General features: G+C 44.1%; 1 protein-coding gene across 5 annotated transcripts in view; it reads left to right on the top strand.

Annotated features, from left to right (window-relative positions):
• The window catches only part of Tnpo3 (transportin 3), a 72,119-nt gene that overhangs the window by 44,632 nt on the left and 6,053 nt on the right, over window positions 1-21,434 (top strand). For all 5 annotated transcript variants that reach the window (XM_021641283.2, XM_021641282.2, XM_060373898.1 and 2 more), the window contains 11 exons: window positions 1,227-1,366; window positions 4,802-4,993; window positions 5,427-5,518; window positions 7,577-7,653; window positions 9,341-9,401; window positions 10,659-10,799; window positions 11,973-12,089; window positions 13,613-13,707; window positions 15,751-15,907; window positions 16,109-16,276; window positions 18,795-18,907. In XM_021641283.2, the coding sequence (XP_021496958.1) occupies window positions 1,227-1,366; window positions 4,802-4,993; window positions 5,427-5,518; window positions 7,577-7,653; window positions 9,341-9,401; window positions 10,659-10,799; window positions 11,973-12,089; window positions 13,613-13,707; window positions 15,751-15,907; window positions 16,109-16,276; window positions 18,795-18,907 (1,353 nt within the window). The remainder of the gene's footprint in view (window positions 1-1,226; window positions 1,367-4,801; window positions 4,994-5,426; window positions 5,519-7,576; window positions 7,654-9,340; window positions 9,402-10,658; window positions 10,800-11,972; window positions 12,090-13,612; window positions 13,708-15,750; window positions 15,908-16,108; window positions 16,277-18,794; window positions 18,908-21,434) is intronic.

The following is a 21,434-nucleotide window of genomic DNA, read 5'->3' as shown; positions in this document are numbered from 1 at the left end:
GTGAAGGCAGATGCTACCTGTTGAAAGCACAGTGTCTCTTTATTAGCTGCCTTAAAGGGCCTCGTCTGTGAACTCTGAGACATTTTCAACCTAAGAATGCTTAAGGAGATGATTAGGCCTTTTTTTTTTTTTCCTAATAGAAGTTCTTCTTAATTACTGTAGTATTTGCTCTTAAACCATTTGGTGTCTTTGATGGTCTGAGGATTACCAAAGGCATTGCTACCATACCCAGCAGACGTTGATGTAAAAGGGTAGGTAGCTGCCCTCCCACAGCGGGCTGTGTCCACAGGACGTTTATGACGTGACTGAGACAGTAATTCTTGTTTACCCTCGCTTCAAACAAGCATAGGGCTTTTTGTTTTTCGTCCATTTAAAGAATTTAATAAGCCTAGTAATTGATAGGTGTGCTCATGTAATCCTGGATATCTTCATTTTTAAACATCTTCATTTCTGGATTAAATTCTACCTGGGAACATCTTCCATTCTATGTTTTTTAACACAGTTTGGTAGGTGGATGAGGGGTGATAAATTCACAGAACTGTGGAAAGTATTTGGTTAATTTTAATTTTCCTTCTTGTTCCAAATCAGGGCACCCTATTGGCTCCTGCAGCTTCTTTTCTTGGTTCTCTGTTAGTGAGCTGGCCCACCTCTTCTTTGCTTTGTAGGGTTGCAGTATCTAGCCATAGGAGATCTCTTTAGGATAGCAGCTAGTCGAAGGGGCCTGTGCGAGTTGTTTGTTCACTCGTTCATGAAAGCATCGCAGTGTGTCTCGAGTGCCCACTATGTGCCAGGTACTGTTCTAGTGCTGCAGTAGGGAATGGGTGAGAGTCTTTGCAGGATGACATTTGCCTTCAGCAAATACCTGACCTTCCAGTTGCAGATAACTCTTTTTGATAGCATATGTCCATAGATACTTCATGTCATTCAGAAGAAGGAGCAGTGTACTTCTTCTGGAATATTGATGTATTTTTATTTTCTTTTTGTCCCCATTTTGAAGGTTTGGAAAATATTTAGCGCTGGGGAATGTGCCTAAGTGGCAGAGCACATTCTTAGCGGCTCAAGAAAACAAGAAACCAAAATCCTTGTCTGAAGAACAGCCAGCACTTTGATTTGAACAGTCATTTACTTAGAAGCCCTGTAGGCAGTGTGAGGTTTCCGGCCAGCCTATTTCTTGACCACCACATCCCCTACAGACAGTAACTGTAAGTACTTGCTTTCTTCCTCAGGGAGAACAATCCTACCCTGGTGGAGGTGCTGGAGGGAGTTGTGCGGCTCCCGGAGACTGTGCACACAGCTGTGCGGTACACCAGCATCGAGCTGGTGGGCGAGATGAGCGAAGTGGTGGACCGCAACCCCCAGTTTCTGGGTGAGTGTGAGCTCCGCCTCTGCCGTCTCCGGAGCTGGCTCTGGTGTCTTCTTCCTCTTGCACGTGGTTTTCTCCTTTCTTCTCATAGAGTAATCATGTTGTAAGTTGCTTAGTTGGTAACACTTGTGGGGTTGAACTACTTAAAATTTTTCTTAAAGCACAAACATTTCTGTGTCTGTTAGACTCTGGTACATGTATGAGCTAACCAGAATCCAATCGACTAAAGGAAAGAGAAGGGGTTTTCTGTTAAGTAGATGTTTTATGTCAAAGCAAAGAATTACTCAAAATAAATATAAACTAAAATGAAACTTGAGAGTTGGAATTAGATTTGCAGTTGTTTATCCCCACACACTCAATTTTGCAGGGAGACGCTAAGATCCAAAGAAAACAAAAACATCTACCCGGAAAAAATATGTATCAAATGCTTGATATTTAAAAGAGATTTATTCTGACAATTTTACATGTTCCCAAATTTGTGAATGTTTGCAAATAATATGCTACAAAAAATAAACACGTTTCTTTTTCTCAATTTGTTTATGAAGCCTGTGATAGCTGTATTCAGTCTATACACACACGTGTGTGCGTGCGATGTCTGGGAGCCAGAGTCAGGCTTCTGAATGCCCTCTGCTCTCCCTCTCACTCTCTCGTGAGGTCTCCACTGGCCAGTGCTTGCCGTTTAGGTAGTGCGGCGGCGGCTGGGTGGTGAGCAGCACCTTCCTCCTGTCTCCAGCCCTAGGCCACAGGTGGGCACCGCTGTGTCCGCCTTCCTGTAGGTTCTAGGGATTGCGGATCACTGCACCTGGCAGCAAGCACTTTACCCTCTGCGCCGTCTCCCCAGCCCCCAAATTCCCGTTTTCTAATTCTTACATTTCCGCAGTTTCCATAGCTATTTAAACGCTAGGTTTTCTTTCTGAACCATTTTTCTACCAAGAAGCAAAAGTGGCGTCATTGTATGCTTGTCATGACTAGTAAGCAGCAAAGTTCAGCACCTACTTACAGTATCTCTTCCACATTTGTATATCAGCAGTAAATAAATGTGTTAATATTTACTCAGAAATAATCAAAATTGCTGATGTTTCATTTGAGAGCCAAAGCCTACAATACTGGAGCTTTGGGGGCGGCTGTTTCAGATTCTCAGTCTTCTGAGGGTCTTAACCAACTGGCTTTTAGGGAAGAGGATCAGCTATGCTACGCTGTGTCCCAAGGATTGATGCCAGGGCCGTGCATATGCTACCTAAGCATTGTATGTCTAAGCTACAGTCTCAGTCCAAGATGGCTATTTTAATTGGGTTTTGAAACAGTATCCTTTTGATTCCTTAAGGTTTTTTGTTTTTTTCATGGTTATCATGAAAATGATCTTATGCCCATATAGCATGTTTAATATTTTTCTTTCTTTGCTTGCTTGTTTTTGAGGCAGGGTTTCTCTGAGTAGGCCTGGCTGTCTGGAAACTCAGAGATCCACCTGCCTTTGCCTTCAGAGTACTGAGATTAAAGGCATGCACCACCACCACCACCACCCAGCTTGGTTGGTTGGTTGGTTGGTTGGTTGGGTTTAATATTTAACATTAAAAATTAATTTAATATTAATAAAAGAAGTATGATTTAATAAAGAAAGGTATGTAAGTGTACTTTTTAAAAAAACTTTTATTTACATTTCTTTTTCTTCCTACTCAATCCCATTCCCTTCCAACACCCCAGCACCAGGTAGGAGAGGGAAAGGGTTAGTGGGAGAGGGGGGCGAAGTTCTCTTAGCTGCTTCCTGCTGGTCAGGGTTGTTGGGTTCCAGTCCAGTCCTCGTTTAAGGAGATCTCCTACTTCTCGTCTTACAACAGCAACCAGGAGCAGCAGAGGGGAAGGCAGGAACAGCCTTGTTCTTTCTCCCATTCTTATGCTCTCTGGGCCCTGGCTTTTATTCTCTCTCCAGAGTTCTCAGATTTAAACTATCTGCAGCTGTCCAGGAGCTCCTCTCAGAAGCTGCATGAGGCAAATAGTCTGCGGCTGTGACCATTTGAATCAGCCCAACATCCCACCCTTGGGATTAAAACAAAAAACATGTCTATATCCACAACAAAGGTTAAAAAGAAGAGTAGAATTAACTCGACAAGTAAACCTATGCAGTCAACATCGTTGGAGCAGTTACCTTTGGTAAAAGAAAGGAACAATAGTAAATTCTTTCACTTAGAATATAGGTGGGATTTGGGAAGTGGTTTATGGTAAAGCACTTGTCCTGCAAACTTGAGGGCTGGACAGGTGAAGTGACCAACAGAAATCCCAATACTAGGGAGGCAGAGACAGTGTCTCTTGGGCAGGTTGGCTGGTAAAACAATCAGCAAGCTCTGTGTTCAATCAAGAGTGTCTGCCTTGATAAATGAAGGGGAGAGGGACAGAGGACACCCAGTCTCAACTGCAGGGCTACACATACGTGTGCACACACATGAATGCATACACATAATGCGCACACGCACATACATATTTTAAGTGTTAAAGATGTATTTGCATGCTGCTGTTTTAACGTGTAACAGTGTGTCTGTTGGGTGCATAGGCGTGGAGGTGCCTACAAAGACCAGAGCCGTCAGATCCCTCTGGAGCTGGAGCTGCAGACAGTTGTGAGCTTCTCAGTGGGGGTGCTGGGAACTGAGGTCAGGCCTTCCAGAAGAGCAGGCATGCTCCTAACGGCCGAGCCATCCTTGGACTCAGTCCGTGGTTTTCAAGTGCTGCCTGAACCTGTGGGGCTGGAGGGAGCAGTCTTGGTTATAACGAAGTTGAATGACAAAGCGGAGCTCAGCGCCAAATTAGTGGCTCATTTTTGTTTGGTTGTTGTTTTTAATATTTATTTCATGTGTCATGCTGTTTTCCCTGCATGGTTGTTTGTGTGAGGGTGTCTGGTCCCCTGGAACTGGAGCTACAGTGAGCTGCCCTGTAGGTGCTGGGAATTGAGCTTGGGTCCTCAGGAAGAGCAGTCCAGCCATTGTTGTTTCTTTGGAGACAAGGTCTCACTCTGTAGCACTGGCTGGTCTAGAATTCATTACATAGACCAGCTGGCTTCACACTCAGGAGCAGCCCACCTTGCCTCCCAAGTGCTAGGATTTTTGTTCTATTTTCTTGGAGACAAGGGTTTTCTGTGTAGTAGCTTTGGTGTCCTGGACTCACTTGGTATACCAGGCTGGCTTCAAACTCACAGAGACCTGCTTGCCTCTTTCCCTAGAGTGTTGGGATCACAGGTGTGCACCGCTTCACCTGGCACCAGGTGCAGAGCATTAAAGGCATGTGTCAACACAGCTGGTGAATTTTGTGGTGTTTTTATACTCAGGCTTAGAGTGTTTTAATAGATTTCATTTTATGAGTTACTTTTGAAAATTCTGTAAACCTTTGTTGTAATAACTATGCTTTTCTTGAGTTTCAGATATATAATCTGTATTTGGCTTTCTTTTTTAGACCCTGTATTGGGCTATTTGATGAAAGGCCTGTGTGAAAAGCCTCTTGCTTCTGCTGCAGCTAAAGCCATTCATAACATTTGTTCAGTTTGTCGGGATCATATGGCTCAGCACTTTAATGGACTCCTAGAAATTGCCCACTCCCTTGATTCTTTCATGCTGTCTCCCGAAGCTGCTGTGGGCTTGCTAAAAGGTGAGTAGCATTCTCTCTACCCGTGCTCAGGGTTATCAGTGTGATGGGATGGTGAAGGTGGCTGTTCTGTTCCCTGGGAGGGTTTAGCGTGTGTCCATACATTGTTTTCTTGGCAAGACTTGAGCCTGTCAAGTTATCTCACACTGCTTGCACGCCATGTGCTTGTACGGCATAGCTATGGGTTTGGGGTAGAGACAGCACATTCAGATTAGACACGCTTGCGTTTGCCACTAAGAAGAGATGAGGGAGCTGTGAGTGTATCAATGTGAAAGTCAGCCTGCATTCTTCTAAATATACACAAGAAATGTTACAGTTCTTAAAACAGTGCTAATCTTTTTAAAAGAATTCTGGTAATGTATGGACTGTAGATCAACTAATTTAATTACCTCAGTTCAGCCATTATGCTCTTCATTTGAGTCATTTTGTTTTTCAGGAACAGCTCTGGTCCTAGCAAGACTACCTTTGGATAAGATTACGGAATGTCTTAGTGAGTTATGTTCTGTTCAGGTTATGGCATTGAAGAAGGTGAGCCTGGATAAGTGATAGATGAAACAAATATACACTTAGATGTTCAGAAAGAAAAGTTGCAATTCTGATTTACAAGTTAATTCTATATGTTTAAAAGACGAGAAAATGGACTGAAATGTATTAAAATCAGTAATTTTGAGTATCTGTATACTAAGAAATGGCCAGTTGAATGTTCATTTGCAGCAAGAAAAGTTTGAAAAAGACATTGTTAGGCAATTGTGGTACTGTGTTACACAAGCCCAGAAGCTTTAGGGCAGTCACTTGACATGACCTCTCGGTGCAGAGCAAGAGATAGCAAGCACTGGTGTGTAATGAGGTTGCCTTTAACATAGCAACTTCTTTTTTCTGAGTGTGTATGCTTTAAGATAATGATAAGGCCAGACATTCCACCCTGCCCTTGAGAGGCTGATTCAGTAAGAGCAGGATTTTGAGGCCAGCTGTACTATATACTGAATTCTAGGCAGCCTGGACTAGAATTCCTAAAGACAAACAAATACAACCAAAGTAAAAGTAATAATAGTGTAGCGGACACATCAGTAACAGTCATAGCAGATGTTTCACACAATAGAAGAAGTAAACATTGCACACTGCTGGAGTAGCTATGAATTCTGTATGTGTTAAAAGGTTTTCAAATTCCTTACATAAAATGATTTTTTACATGTAGTCTCTCGTTGACCAAAGCCTTATTGGTGTGGCACCTGACATTTGAAAACCAGTAGATTCTCTGCATCAGTGATAACCATTGAGAGGGTCCAGTGTGGGACGATCATGTACTTTAGCAAGTAAACCATAGCCTAGAAACCAAGAGTGCTGGCACACACCTGGAATCCCAACTCTGGGTGGGGAAAGAGGAGGCAAGAGGATCGTGAGTTCAAGGTTAGCCTCAGTTACACAGTGAGACTTCGTCTCAAGGAGAAACAATTGTAGTCTACCATAGTTTGATGAAGAACACATTAAAGCTGTCAGGTCTTCTCCAAGTGCACTTGTAGTGCAGTAACAGTAGAGACACTAACTTGTGAAGCATTAAAACACTAAGTTTTAAAGCATGCTGTGCTGATCCTGAGGTTCATCTGTAATGGTCTACGTTTGCTTAAAACATACAGCGGTAATAATCTTAACACTTTATAGTGTATAAAGCTAAACATAAGTAGAGTATGGTGATGCCTGCCTATAATCCCACTAGTCAGGTACCGAGGCAGGAAGATGGCTAGGACATAGAAGTTAGCTACATAGGAAGACCTTATCTAAAACTGAAAACAAAATGAGGCTTGCCACCAAACTTGAGGGCCTGCACTTAATGCCCAGGACCCACATGGTAGAACCGAGAAGGAGAACTGACTCCCACAGGGTGTTCTGTGACACCCACATGTATTCCATGGCACTTACCTGCCTCTCCCAGCTCCTAACAATTTTTTTTTTTAAACATACTTTTAGGGACTGGAAAGACAGCTCAGAGATTGAGAGCACTTGCTGTTCTGGTAGAAGACTGGTGTTCAGTTCTCAGTACCCTCTTTGGTCTCCGTGGGCACCAGGCTCACACACGACATACTTAAATACATACAGACCAAACACTCATACACTTAGAAAATATTTTAAAGCTATGTATAAATGTTCCATATCTTAAGTATAAAGTAACAATGCACAGTTTCTATTGTAGATATGCTTTTTGTTGTTGTTTTTCAAGACAGGTTTCTCTGTCCAGCCCTGGCTGTCCCAGAACTCACTTTGTAGACCCGGCTGGCCTCGGATTCAAAGATCCACCTACCTCTGCCTCCCAGGCACCCAACTATAGACATTATCTTAGTCATGATAAAATGAAGAAAAAAATCAATATCACTTTATCCAAGTGATCAGATAGTAATACACTAATAAGTAGTCTAATCCAGGGTACAAAAAGGAGGAGGAAAGTAATTTTCAAATAAAAAATTTGTAACATCTGAGTAATTTTTTGGATCCTCTTAGAGAAATAAGCGGCTCCAGCAAGGCTTGATCTGTAAGGATGTCTGTTGCAGCACTGCTAACCGCCTGTGTGTGTCACTGTCTCTGTGTCTCCAGCTGTTGTCTCAGGAGCCCAGCAATGGCTTATCTGCAGACCCCACTGTGTTCCTAGATCGCCTGGCAGTGATATTCAGGTAAGGAGGGAGTATCTGGGCTCCTTTTAGAGTTAGAGCACAAACGAAGCACCGACATAAGCAGCCAGCGGTGGTGGCATAGGCTTACAATCCCAGCTCTTGGGAGGTGGAGGCTACGAGAGCTTGAAGGTCTTCCCTCTGAAATAGCAGGTCTGAGGGCGAGGGTAGGCTATATAGTAAGATCCTGCCTCTGACCTCACGGGGGTATACACATCACACACACACACAACACGCCATCATCGTCGTCGTCGTCACCATCACTGTGGTCGTTAGTTCAGTGATTCTCAAGCTTCAGTGTGTACCAGATTCCCCTGGAAGCTTTTCAAAACGGATTGTTAGGTTCTATTTCCCAGTCTTGACTCATTGAATCATTGATAAGATGTCAACAGTTGCATTCTAGTAAGTTCTTAGGTAATACTGCTGTTTCTCCCTGCTATTGCGGGGCAGTACTTAGAATCGGTGCTATATATCATCGCAGTCTGAAATTTAATGCGGTCTCTTCAGTGCTAGGTAAAATAGATCCTTTGCATTCAAGAGGAGCTGGGAAGCTGGGATTAAAAGGACATTTGAGTAATGGTGATCAAAATTTTGCTGAAATGCATAGTTTATAAGTTTGTTAGACTCATAGACAATTAGTATATCAGAGTAATGGTTGCATAGAAGCCTGTGTGGACATTGTTTTTGCTTATTGGCTATTACCATCAAGCATCTTTCTGGGACTTGATGCAACACTTCTCTCTATAGCTAGGAGACTCTTGTACAGGTCTGCTGACAATAAGTTTTATTGATTGGTGTTTGTTTGCATTTTTTTCAAGACTGGGGTTTCTTTGTGTAGCCCTGGCTCTGTAGACCAGGCTGACTTTGATCTCACAAGAGATCCACAGTGCCTTCACCTCCTGAGTGCCGGAATTAAAGGTGTGTGCCACCACACCTGGCATAACAATAGCTTTTATTTTGTGGTGAATGAAAGAACATCTACAGAGATATAAACAAAGAAATTTATGATATTCCTGTTAAACTTCTTAAAAACTAATGAGTAACTTGAAGTTGGTAGTTAATTATGCTGTTTCCCTGGCTTTTCTTTAAATTAGTGCTGTGAAGAACCAGATGGACTAGTTGGGTTTGACCATTTTTTTCTGTGCACCCATGATATGTGTCATAGGTTCAACCTAGAACATGGTAAACCTCTTAGTAAAATTCAGTTCTTGGAGCCTTTTGGCTTTCCTCCCTCCCTCCCTCCCTCCCTCCCTCCCTCCCTCCCTCCCTCCCTCCTTCCTTCCTTCTTTAGCCTTGCCTGGCCTAGAACTTGGTATATAGACCAGGCTAACCTCAGAGTTACAGAGGTCTGCTTGTGTCTGCCTCCAAGTGCTGAGATCTAAGATGTGTTCTAACGCTCAGGGTAGGAAAAGTAGTCATGCCTGTCCTGCAGCCAGATAGCCAGAGTTGCTTGGAATTTGTTCTAGTGGAAGTTTAGTGACAGTTTCATGTTTGTGTCGGGGGGTGGGGGGTGGGGGGGTAGGGCGGGGGGAGTGGCTTCAGTTATGTTGGTTCTTGCTTGCATGGGCTGGAAGAAAAGCGTGCTGGTGTAAGTAAAGGACTCTACCGCCTGATCTCACGAGCAGAGAGCGTGGTCTGGGTTCTCAGTTAAACTTTGCTTTCACTGTTTGGGGCTTTTCTCTTTTCCCAGACACACCAATCCTATTGTAGAAAATGGACAGACTCATCCGTGCCAAAAAGTCATCCAGGAAGTAAGTACTAACAGATGCTCTTGTCTTCTTCCTTTAAGGCTTTGGGGACCTCAAAGGAGACAGCTCTTTCCTGGAATATGGAGACCTAAGTTGTTGGTGTGGCTTGATTGTTCGCTTTAGGCCTGATGATAAAATGTTTGGGAAATTCACAAAAAGTCCAAAGAAGTAGCACTTCTAAGGTTAACTAATTGCTAGGAGGCCCCATCAGTCCTAGCACAGTCTTTTTGTCAAATATAACGGCATTAACTTCTCCTATGTGATTTTTTTTTTTTTTTTATTTGCTCAAGATAATATGAGGATCAAGAGACATGGAGTTTTTGTTTGGTTTTTGGTTTTTGTTTTTTTGGTTTTTCGAGATAGGATTTTTCTATATAGCCTTAATTATCCTGGAACTCACCTTGTAGACCAGGCTGGCCTTGAACTCACAGAGATCCACCTGCCTCTGCCTCCCATGTATGTATTAAAGACATGCACCATCTCTCCTGGCTTGGGGTTTTTGTTTGTTAGATTGCTTGCTTGTTTGTTTTATGAACTGTGTCTGTGTGCAGAGGACAGCCTGCAGGACTTGACTCTTCCCTCTTGCTGTGTGCTCAGGGATTAAGCTCAGTCATGAGTTTGGGGGCAAGTGCCTTTCCTGCTGTGCTATCTCTGCAGCAGCCATGGTTTTCACAAGTGCATTGTGACTCTACAGGTTACATAAACACCAGGCATCCCTAGCTGTTCAGTGTAGCAGATAGTGTTGGTTGTCACCCATTCCTTTCGTTTGTCTACACTTTCCTGGAGCTGCCTTTAAATATCTTTTCCTCTGTAACTCGTTTTTATCCTCACAAAGGAAGCCTGAAATTTAGGAAAATATGTATCTGGTTTTTATAAAGTTAGAGTTGGTGTCTTGTTCTAAATAGTCACTGTGTTTCTTTCAAGAAGCAGTTGGGTTTTAGTAATATCAACCTGCAAATATACATGTATATACTGCCTGAATTAGGCCATGTGTACTCCTAAAAGGAAAATTTTATCTAAATCAGACAGGTATAATAATGTATACTGTAATCCCAGTAATTTAGGAGGCTGATGCAGGAAAAACACAGGTTTGAGGCCAGTGTGGGCCTCGTAGAGCTGAAGGCCAGTCTGGGCTATGGTGTAGGACTATCTCTAATAATCATATTTCTTTAATTTAAAGCAAGTCAGATGTCACCAGTTTAGGGCTGTGTTCTCAGCTACTTGTTGATGTGCCTCTTTTCCCCTGCGCTAACTCTTCAGATATGGCCAGTCTTGTCTGAGACTCTGAACAAGCACCGAGCTGACAATCGCATCGTGGAGCGTTGCTGCAGATGCCTGCGCTTTGCTGTTCGCTGTGTGGGCAAAGGGTCTGCAGCTTTGCTACAGCCACTAGTCACACAGGTAACGCTTCCGTGAGAGGGCCTGCTGTGTGCAGAACTCTACTTTCAGACCGAAAACCTGGCTGATGAAATGAAGGCCATTTGATTGCCTAGAAAGGAAAAGATTTTTTAGATAAATAAGTATATGAAGTAGATATGGCCTGTCTAGCAAAGAGGCCTGCAAAGCAGTGGTCTGATAGATTAGCCAAAATCGTGTGACAGAGCAGCTCATGCTTGGTCTTTATCTGTCGGTGGGAAACACTTTTATATTAACATCTTTGTGGGATGAAACAAGTCAGACTCTGTTGTTTCTTGGCCCAAAGAGATTATATTCTATCTTGACCATGTTTTGCTGTTCACACTAGTCTCTTTCATTTGTCAAAAACAAATTTGTTCTCCTCCAAGTGTGTAGTGTACATGCCTATGTGTAGGTGTGTGCCGTCCAGAATTAACAATGCATGTCTTTCTCGGTTTCCTCTACTTTTGTTATTGAGGAAGGGTCTGTTCCTGAGCCGGGATATCTGGCTCTTCCAGCTGGCTGGCTCCCGAGCTGCCTCCGCCTCCCTAGTGTTGGAGTTAGAGGTGGCCGCCACACCTGTCCAGCTGCTGACACTTGTGCTTTGTGCATGAGTCATCTCCTCAGTCCCCTTATTGGCAAGTAATTATGAGGGTGTGCTTTGCTGAGGTAACCTGCAGACCTCTCTGACACGCAGCCTCGGGTCAGTAAAGTTGCCGGTGTCAGCAGAGCACGTCTAAACTTCACAGGCAGCGGCTGGGCTTTTTGTGCTACACTGTCCAGTTAGAGTTAGGAGAGTGACTGAGCCACTTGACCTACACTTCCGCTGTGTGTCTCTTAACGGGGGAGAAAAGGGGAGAGGGTCGGGTGTGGTGGCACGGCCCTTTAACCGTGGACTCTAGTTGGGAAGACTACCCTGTGCCCTAACGTGCTTGTAGCTTAAGACATTTGACAGTTCTTCCAGCATTGCTTTGGAAGGGAACCAGTGAAAGAAATTTCTGAAAAGGAAACTGGAAATTGAAGAAATAGATCCTTGTTTCACGGTGTGTTGCTGACAAAGTCTGCTGCTTTGTCTTTAAGAGAAAAGCACGGTCTGACTTTCCTCCTGGAGATAGATTCTTGATCTCTCAGCCGCCCCCTAAAGTGCGGAATGGACTTGATGGATATTTCTTCTTGCAGATGGTGAGTGTGTACCATGTACATCAGCACTCCTGTTTCCTGTACCTCGGCAGTATCCTTGTGGATGAATATGGCATGGAAGAAGGCTGTCGGCAGGGGTTGTTAGACATGCTGCAGGTATGCTTTTCTTGGCGAGAGTACACCAGGCCTTGAGGGCCGGAAAATGTGTGTTGTGTCTTCTTTATTCCTATCCCAGCCACGGCATACTCACCTTTACTCTCAGGGAGATGCTCTTAGTAACTGGTTTTCTTTTTTCTGTTTATTGATTTTAGACAGGGTCCCACTGTTTGCCTCGGAACTCACTGTGTAGACCAGGTTGGTCTCAAATTCACAGAGCTATGCCTGGCTGTTTAATTTCGTACTATATTTGTTGGGGTGTGGGTCCACAGACCACCACAGAGTGTGGAAGTCAGAGGACAGCCTATGGGAATTGTTTGCTCCTGCCTTTGTGTGAGTCCAGAGGACCAAACTCGGCTGTCAGGTTTGATGTAGACTACATCTAGCACATGGATAAGGTGTGTTTACTAATGCTGGGGCTGGAGAGACGGCTCCGCGGGTTACAGCACGTGTTGTCCTTGCAGAGGACCCAGAGAACTAAAGAGATGGCGCTTTGGGTAAAAGTTCATTCCTCAAAAACATAGGGACTTGAATTCAAATTCTTAGACCCCAAGTAATAAAAGCAGTAGCCCACATCTGTCATTCCCACCAGATGCCATATTGCAAGCGTCTGTGATCTCCGTGGCCTGGCAAGAACTGAAAGCCTCAGACCAGGAAGGTCTGAGCAGCATTTACAGAGACCCGTCTCCAGCAAGGTGGAAGGCGAGGATCCACACCCAGGGTTGTTATCCGACCCCCACATTCATGTACACACCCAAGTTGTTCTTATTCCTCGAACTGTTGGAACGGTTCATGGCTGTAATCTCATTACCAGGAAACTGGCCCGAGAGGGTTACTGTGGCTTTGAGACCAGCCTGGGTATTGTGTCTGGAGCCCTGTGACATCATCTTCTAAAATAAGTAGGTCTTTAAGGGGGAGACAAGACAGGCACAGTCAGTTGTCAGCCACTGACCAGGCTGCTCACTCTCATCAACTGGGATCTATACTTGATCAATTCTGAAGAGTGTGTGTGTGTGTGTGTGTGTGTGTGTGTGTGTGTGTGTGAATGTACATGTCAGTGTGCGGGTGTGTGCATGTTCAGAGTGGTCTCCAGACCTGTAGCCTGTCTCCTTGAGACAGGATCTCTCACCGAACCAGAAGCTTGCACTCCACAAGGCTGGCTGGCTGGTAAGCTCTTAGATCTGCTGTCCGTGGCCCAGGGCTGAGGCTACAGGCGTGTGCAGCTACACCTGGCTGTTCATGCAGGTAGTGGAAACCCAAACTCTGTTCGTGCTTGCGAAGCAAGTGTTCTTCCTTAGTCCCTGATAGGTCAGCCTTTTTTAGTCCTTTTTTCTTTTTTTTTTAAACACATAAACTTGTTCTTTGAACTGGGCAAGAGTTCTCTTTTCCTAATGTACTCATCACAGTCTTGTCATTTCCTGTGTGCTGCTTCTGCTCTTTGTATTTGCTATGATGTTTGGCAAGTCTGACTGTTGTGACATTTATATATAAGCATTTGTTTTAAAATTACTGTTTTGTTCTAGGCGCTATGCATTCCCACATTTCAGCTCCTAGAACAGCAAAATGGTCTCCAAAATCACCCTGACACTGTAGATGACCTATTCAGGTTAGCCACCCGGTAAGTCCTTCTGAAGAACAAGACTTTTTAATGTTAATCGCTCATCCGTTGTCACTGCTTAACTTTGCCATGTGGCATTTTTATTATTTTTCCTATAAAATGAGGTCATTGTGAAAAGTAGATTAATGATTCATAATTTCTTTGTGAGCTGGTCTGTCTTCAGAGGTTTGGAAGTATTGGGTGGGAGCAGAAAAGAAGAAATATGCACAAGATAAAAATGTTCTTAGGGAGGCTAAAAATGTGTCTCATTGGAGACCCTGGGCTCAATGCCTACGATCCAATGAATTTTAAAAAATAGTGCTTATCCAGTGTCTTAGTTGGAGTTAAAAAATAGTGCTTATCCAGTGTCTTAGTTAGAGTTACTGCTACTGTGATGAAACACCGTGACCAAAAGCAACGTGGGGGAGAAAAGGGTTTATTCACTCAGCTCCCTGTAACGGTTCACCATCAAAAGCTGCAAGGGCGGGAACCCAAGCAGGGCAGGAACCTGGAGGCAGGGCATGATGCGGAGCAGTGCTTGCTGACTTGCTCCGCCTGCACTCTTACAGAACCCAGGACTACGAGGTAGGGGTGGCCTCACCCTCCGTAGGCTCGGCACTCCCACCTCAGCCACTGATTAGGAAAGTGCTTCCCAGGCCTACCTACAGCCTGATCCGACGGAGTTATTTTCTCAGTAGAGACTCCCTCCTCTGCTGACTCTAGCTTGTGTCAAGTTGGCATAAAACCAGCCAGCACCCCAGATAATTCCCGGTGGTGTTCGTGCCCCGTGACACTGGCGTTCTCTCACCTCCCTCCATCTACTCGGAGAAGCTGAGCCTCCTTCAGCAAGGTCTCCCTGTGTGTCCCTGACTGGACTGTGGCAGCTACTGTGTAGACCAGGCTGGCCGAGGCCTGCTTCGGGAATTAAGTCTGTGCACCACCATGCCCCTGCTCAGACTGCCTCAATCACATTCTCCCTGAGGAGCAGCTGAAGGAAAAGGGGTCAGTGTTACTTACAGCTGGATGTGGCAGTCTGTCATGATGTGGAATTACAGCCGCTGGGCCATCACATCCTCATCAAATAGCAGAGAACAATGCATGCTTGTGCTCAGCTGACTTTCTCCTTCTTAAGCAGCCCAGGATCCCAACCCTGAGATTGCTGCCACCGCTGTGAGTGGGGCTCCCTCCCTCACTTAACCTAGTCAAGAGAGTCTCCCCAGCAGGGCCCAAGTCCTGTCTCCCACGTGATTACAGAGCTCCTTGAGTTGAAATTGAGATTAACAATTTTACCACCCCGACTCCACCACCCCCCTTTTTTTTCTTTTAATAAATGAAAGTTTAAAAAAAACTAAAAACTATATTCACAGCAAAGTTCAATGGAAAGACCTGGTGGGGGGCTGGAGAGATGGCTCAGAGGTTAGGAGCACTGACTGTTCTTCCATAGGTCCTGAGTTCAATTCCCAGCAACCACATGGTGGCTCACAGCCATCTGTAATGAAATCTGGTGCAGGTGTAGATGCAGGCAGAAGAATGTATACATAATGAATGAGTAAATAAATATATACTTAAAAAAAAAAGAAAGAAAAGACCTGGTGGTGGCGACGCATGCCTTTAATCCCAACTAATATCTATTAGTTTTAGGCAGCCTGCTCTACAGGGCTACACAGAGAAACCCTGTCTTGGGGGGTGGGGAGGAAATTCAGTGAAAAATATGCTTTCCCTGTTCCTTTTGCTGTACTCACACACACACAGGTGCACACATGGACTTTTTTTTTTTAATCAAGATTCTCCAGCGTGGTCCATTTATTAAATTTATTCTTCCACATTTATGTATTATTGAAGCCAAAGTCTAGAGTGGACATTAAGATTCGTTTTTGCTGTTGTGCATTCTGGGTTTTGAGATGAGTCCAGTGACGAGTTAGGCATAACAGTAATACTGAATGTCTCCTGTGCTCTGTCCTAACCCTCCTTCCCCATAATTCCAGCAGTGGTGGGTTTTCTTCCTTATCCTGCTGCTTTGGTGTTCTCATCTCATTGTTAATACCTAGCTTCTCTACATACTAGGTTTATTCAGCGCAGCCCCGTCACCTTGCTGAGGAGCCAAGTAGTCATCCCGATCTTACAGTGGGCCATTGCGTCTACCACCTTGGACCACAGAGATGCCAACTGCAGTGTCATGAGGTTCCTGCGAGACCTCATCCACACAGGAGTCGCAAACGATGTGAGTGTAAACACACCTTTTCTGCTTCGGGGCTTCTCGCTTGTGTGTCCTGATCTGTTTTAGTTGAGCTGTACCGTGGGCGATCGGTCACTGATCACCAGGTGCCTAACTTCTAGATCTAAGATCCGTGCTTGGTGCTGTCGGCGGTGCAGGCGGTCTAAGGCGAGCCTTGCCCCAGTGCATGTTGGTGTTTTCTTACAGCATGAAGAGGACTTTGAGTTGAGGAAGGAACTGATTGGCCAGGTGATGAACCAGCTTGGGCAGCAGCTTGTAAGCCAGCTGCTCCACACATGCTGCTTCTGTCTGCCCCCTTACACCCTACCAGATGTGGCGGAAGTGCTCTGGGAGATCATGCAGGTCGACAGGCCGGTAAGGTTGCCATCTCCCCAACCTAATGGGCTTTGGTTCCTTGTAACCAGCCTGGGTTTGAACCAGCTGTGCTGTGTATGTTCTTGGAACCAGATTTGTGCACATTGAGAAGCTCAGTTTGAAAGTACAGAGACCCATAGGAAGCCAGTAATTCGTTACTGAGTTCCTGAAAGTGTGTTTTGTCACTGAGGATTACGATGTATATCATCAGAAGTAAGCACGGAGCTGTGGTTTCACTCGTGTCTATTCTGTGGAAATCTGTTCATTGGTGAGAGATAACTATATATTCGTTACTCAAGACGTGTACAAACGCTCTGGACCACATTAGTCCTTGGTAAAACCACAGGGGCTGGAGAGATAGCTTAGTGGTTAAGAGCAGTTCAATTCCCAGCACCCACATGGTACCTCACAACCATCTGTAAAGGGATCTGATTTTCTCTTCTGCTGTGTGTGAAGACAGAGGACTCATAATAAATAAATAAATATTAAAGTAAACCACAGTATTTACAGCTGGGTTGATTTTCCCCTTTGGATCTATTTAATCAGGTCTTTTTTCCAGTTGAATATTTAAAAAAAAAAAAAAAAAAAAGGAGTGGCGTGGAGGGCTGCTCACACACGCTGAGGATCTGGAATGCTGCTTATCTGTCGCCGTGGCTCTGGGGGCTGTATGAGGCTGTCTAGTCACCCAGGTCATCTCAGCCTCCTGCTCACTTCGGTAACAGACGCTGCAGTCAGACGACCCTCCTGCCTTCAAGTGTGTTCAGTGCTAACCGCAGTCTTAAATGTTATGTAGAGTATATAACGAATTTAAGATTTATTTTTATTTTATGGGTATGTGTGAATTCCTGCATGTATGCATGTGCCCATGTGCCTAGTACCCGCAGGAGCCTGAGGAAGGTATCATGTCCTTTGGAGCTGAGCTGCCATGTGAGTGCTGGGAGCCAGAGCATAGTCTCTGCAGGAGGAGCAAGTGCTCTAGCTGGTGGCCTCTCGCCAGCCACCATGTAGATGTGGAGCATAGCGACACAGTGCAGTAGCCTGTGAATTATTTTGAATTTATGCTTTATAATTTTTAATGTTACTATGCATGTCGATTAGCAAAATATATGGTAGGACCTAAAATGAATGGTCTTCCAGAAACAATAAATGAATAGATGACAAAAATATATAATGGGTCTCTTGAGTTCAAGGCCAGCCTGACTACAGAGCTAGTTTCCGGACAGCCAGGGCTACCCAGGGAAACCTTGTCTCTTAAAACAACAACAAAAATATATACTGGTACCTATTATTCCCGTTGTTATTTGTTCAGTGCACGTGTTCAGAGCCAGATATTACAAGGAGACAGAATGAATATGACTTCTGGGAAGGATGACTTTAACTAAGATCTTGATTCTGTTTGAAGCCATATTATATGTATATTAATTCATATTATATGTATGCTTTCTGACGTGGTTTCTGTATCATCTGACCCAGATGTCACACATCTGTGAGTCTTTTTCACGAGATGACAGTACAGGTATAAAGGTGTAGATATAAATGAAGAAGTGTTTTGTGATCACGACCACTGTAATAATTGTTTAAAGGAACTCTTAAAAGTGCATGGTTTAAGCAAGTCAGATTTAAGCAAGTCAAATTTAGTTAACTATGTAGTCTTAGCATGTTCCTAATTATCACAGTTCATTCTAGCAGCAAAAATTATGTGTATAGATACTTAGCTAAGGAGGTCAGTTTAGGCATGGGTACCATTACGAAGAGGAAAAATTTGTCGTCTGCTGAATTCTATGTTCCTTATTTTTCTATCAGTTCCACTGCTTTAAAAATACAGGTACAGCCTGACAGAGGTGTTGTGTGCCTTTAATGTCAGCACTCAAGGGTCAGAGGCAGGCATTTTTCTGAGTTCCAGGCCAGCCCGGGCTACACAGGAAAATCCTGTTTCAAAAAAAAACAAAACAAAACAAAAAACAAAAAAATCAACCCAAAAAATAAAATAAAACAAAAAAATACAGGTGCAGAGTGGTATTTTTCTTAAGATGTGATCTGACTGCATAGTCTAGCTAGACTGGAATCCCATCCATAGCTTGCTTGTCATGTCATTTGATCTTTCCTAGCTTCTTCCTGTCTTCTCAAAGTTAGACTGCAGGAGTATGCTAACAGCACCTTTCTTACTATTTTGTTCTTGGTCTCTCTGATGTCTAGATGTTTGCTTTGAATTGCTTTTGGTCTTTAAGCTCAGGAGTTTTCCGGCACCCAGTAATATTTAAAAATTATGTTAGTGGTAGGAACAGAGCAAGAGTCTTATCCAGAAGACACTTGCAAGGTGTAGCTGACCTCTGCCTCTCCGGAGAGCAGCGAGGCCTGCATTTGCAGAGTCTGTGCCGGCCTTTAGAGTACTCAAACAAGACTAAAGTGCTGATCTTATTTTGTAAAAGGACCTCCTCTAGAGTTGGTTACTATCAGGAGAGTGCCAGCTAAGTAATCTCACCTTCCTTAAAAACTCTTATCCAATTTCTCTCCACAGACTTTCTGTCGGTGGCTAGAGAATTCCTTGAAAGGTTTGCCAAAGGAGACAACGGTGGGAGCTGTTACAGTGACACACAAACAACTTACAGATTTCCACAAGCAAGTCACTAGGTGAGCGATGCATCCTGGGGCTTTGTGAAAGGGAAGATGGCGTCTGGGTTTTGTAGAATACCTCTGCTTGCGTTCCACCAGTTGACACAGACGGTCAGTGGGCGGCAGCATCGCTGCGCTGTGTGTGTTTGCGCTTACGCATAACTTACTAATCCTGAAAATCTGTCTGTTTTCACATTCTTAGTTCTTGCCCTTTTTAATATTTAGGGGTGAAGAACTCAGATCCATGCGCGAACAAGGCAGCATTTTGTCTATAAAACACTGAGAGTGATGTAAACTGCAGTTAATCAGACTATTGTGACCAAACCTAAAAACACTAAAAGTCTTTTTTAATGTAAAGTTTTAATATTGTGTAAATGAAAGGTTTCTGAGATGCACTGGGCTCATGGGCTGTTTACAGTACGTTAGAGCTTAGTTTAAATGTTGTATCAAGTGTGAGCACGCAAACACCTGTAGTGTCTTACAGTCCTTGTAGTCACTGTCTTGTAGACATTAGAGTGTACCCTTTATTGCTCCAGTTTCATTATTACAATCTCAAAAAATATAATATTGTTTTCTAAATGTAACCCTGAATCAAAGTCTATGTGGGACTTTATGGTCTCTGTAATAGTACTCATGACAGTAGCTTATTTGGATTTTGTAACTGCTAACCTTTCCCTGACTTGAGAATTCTAAGTGTTAGGCGCAGGCTTCTATTCACACACTTGTGTGATGATATGTAAGCCAAAGAATGAATGTTGTAGCAAGGTTGGTAACGTCAGGGCACATTTGAAATACAATAATTAGCCATCACTATCAGTACACAGTGATTAATAATTCTTTGCTTTTCTGCATTAGTAAATAGTCACTAAAAAAGAAATACGTGTGCTAGATGAAAATGTTGTACAAGCAGGAATGGCGACATGTCCCTTTATTTTACTGTATTTTTGTCCATGGTGAGGAAAGAACGTCATGTTGGAAGGACATAGAAAAACAAACTTGCTTGCTACATGGTGTCCAGGAAGCAGAGACGGACAGGAGGGGTGAGGGTGAGAGTGCAGTGTGTACTCTACAGGTTGGCTCAGTGTTGAAGAGCATTCGCTGCTCTCTTCCAGAGCAAGTTCAATCTTAGCTCCATCATAGGCAGCTCACAGCCCACCTGAGCTCATACCTCTGGATAGAAAGTGGTGGTGTGGGGGCTTGAGGGCCTGGGCATATTTCATTTACAGTTAGGAAGCGGAAAGAGATGACTGCTGATAATTTGGCTCTTTTTTCCTGTATTCAGCCACATTATGGAGGTTTTCCCTCCTCACTTAACCCAGCTTAGACACTCCTTCACACATGACCAGAGATTCGGCTCAGGTGATCCTAGAGCCTGTCAAGTTGACAATTAACATTAGCCATTATGAGTTTTGCCTTGTTTGCCTTGTTTTTCTGTTGGCGACCGTTTAACGCTGCTTCTCTTCTTGTCTGCTGTTAGCCTGATGTAAGGGGCTGTTGTCACACACGGCCCCTAAAACATGAAGGTGTGAGCCCCGCAGGGTGGCACAGCCTTTAATCCCAGCACTCACGAGTCAGAAACAGGATCTCTGTGGGTTTGAAGCCAGCCAGAGCTATATAATGAGACCCTCTCTCAAAACACAACAACAAAAATGGCTTGCTTCTGGCCCAGCAACCTGAGCCCCAGGACGTACTTGGTAGAGAGAGAGAGAGAGAGAGAACCAGCCCCAAGCACCACACACATACACTCACACACCCACAAATAAATAGATAAATAAATAAATAATTTGAAACAGGGGCTAGAGAGAATGCTCAGCAGTTAAGAGTGCTCGCTGCTCCTGTAGAGGACCAAGTTCAGTTTCCAACACCCTTGTTGGGCAGCTTAGAGCTGTCTGAGACTCTAACCCCGGGGATCCAGCGCCCTCTGCTGGCCTCTCAGCACATGCACACAAAATAATCGTAATCATCATCTCTCTTTTTTTTTCTTTTTTTTTTTTTTTATTTCATTCTTTTCTTTGGGAGGTGGTGGGGGTGTCTAGAGAAGCTTTCTCTGTGTAGCCTTGGCTGTACTGGAACTCACTCTATAGACCATGCTGCCCTGGAACTCAGAGATCTGCCTGCCTCTGCCTTCTGAGTGCGGGGGTTAAAGGTGTGGGGCACCACCACTCAGCAGAATGTTTTATTGTGGGGCTCTGTGTGTGCGTGTGCGTGTGTGTTTTGAAAGCGGGTTTTTCTGTGTCTCCCAGCTCTTAATAGTAGCCACTTGAGCAATTCAAACCTAGTGTGAGGCAATATTTCATTTGTTTATTAGATGTCTGGGTCTTTTTAAAAAGCCTTTTTTGTGTCAGTTTGGCTTTCTTGAGACAAGATCCTGCTCTGTGGCGCAGGCCAAGTGCAGTTTGCTGCCCAAGATGATGCTCCCAGTTCGGCCCAGTGTGGCTGGGTTGCAGGAACTGGTAGCTCTCCATTCCTTCTAACTGGACTGTGTAAGACACGTTTGTTCTGTTCTTAGTTTTTGCAGTGCTGGGGGTGGAACCTAGGCTGTTGT

The sequence above is a fragment of the Meriones unguiculatus genome, chromosome 21 (assembly GCF_030254825.1).
Source record: "Meriones unguiculatus strain TT.TT164.6M chromosome 21, Bangor_MerUng_6.1, whole genome shotgun sequence".
NCBI classification, from domain to species: Eukaryota; Metazoa; Chordata; class Mammalia; order Rodentia; family Muridae; genus Meriones; species Meriones unguiculatus.
Note: the sequence above shows the minus strand (reverse complement) of the source record. Positions and strands in the feature narration are given on the sequence as shown.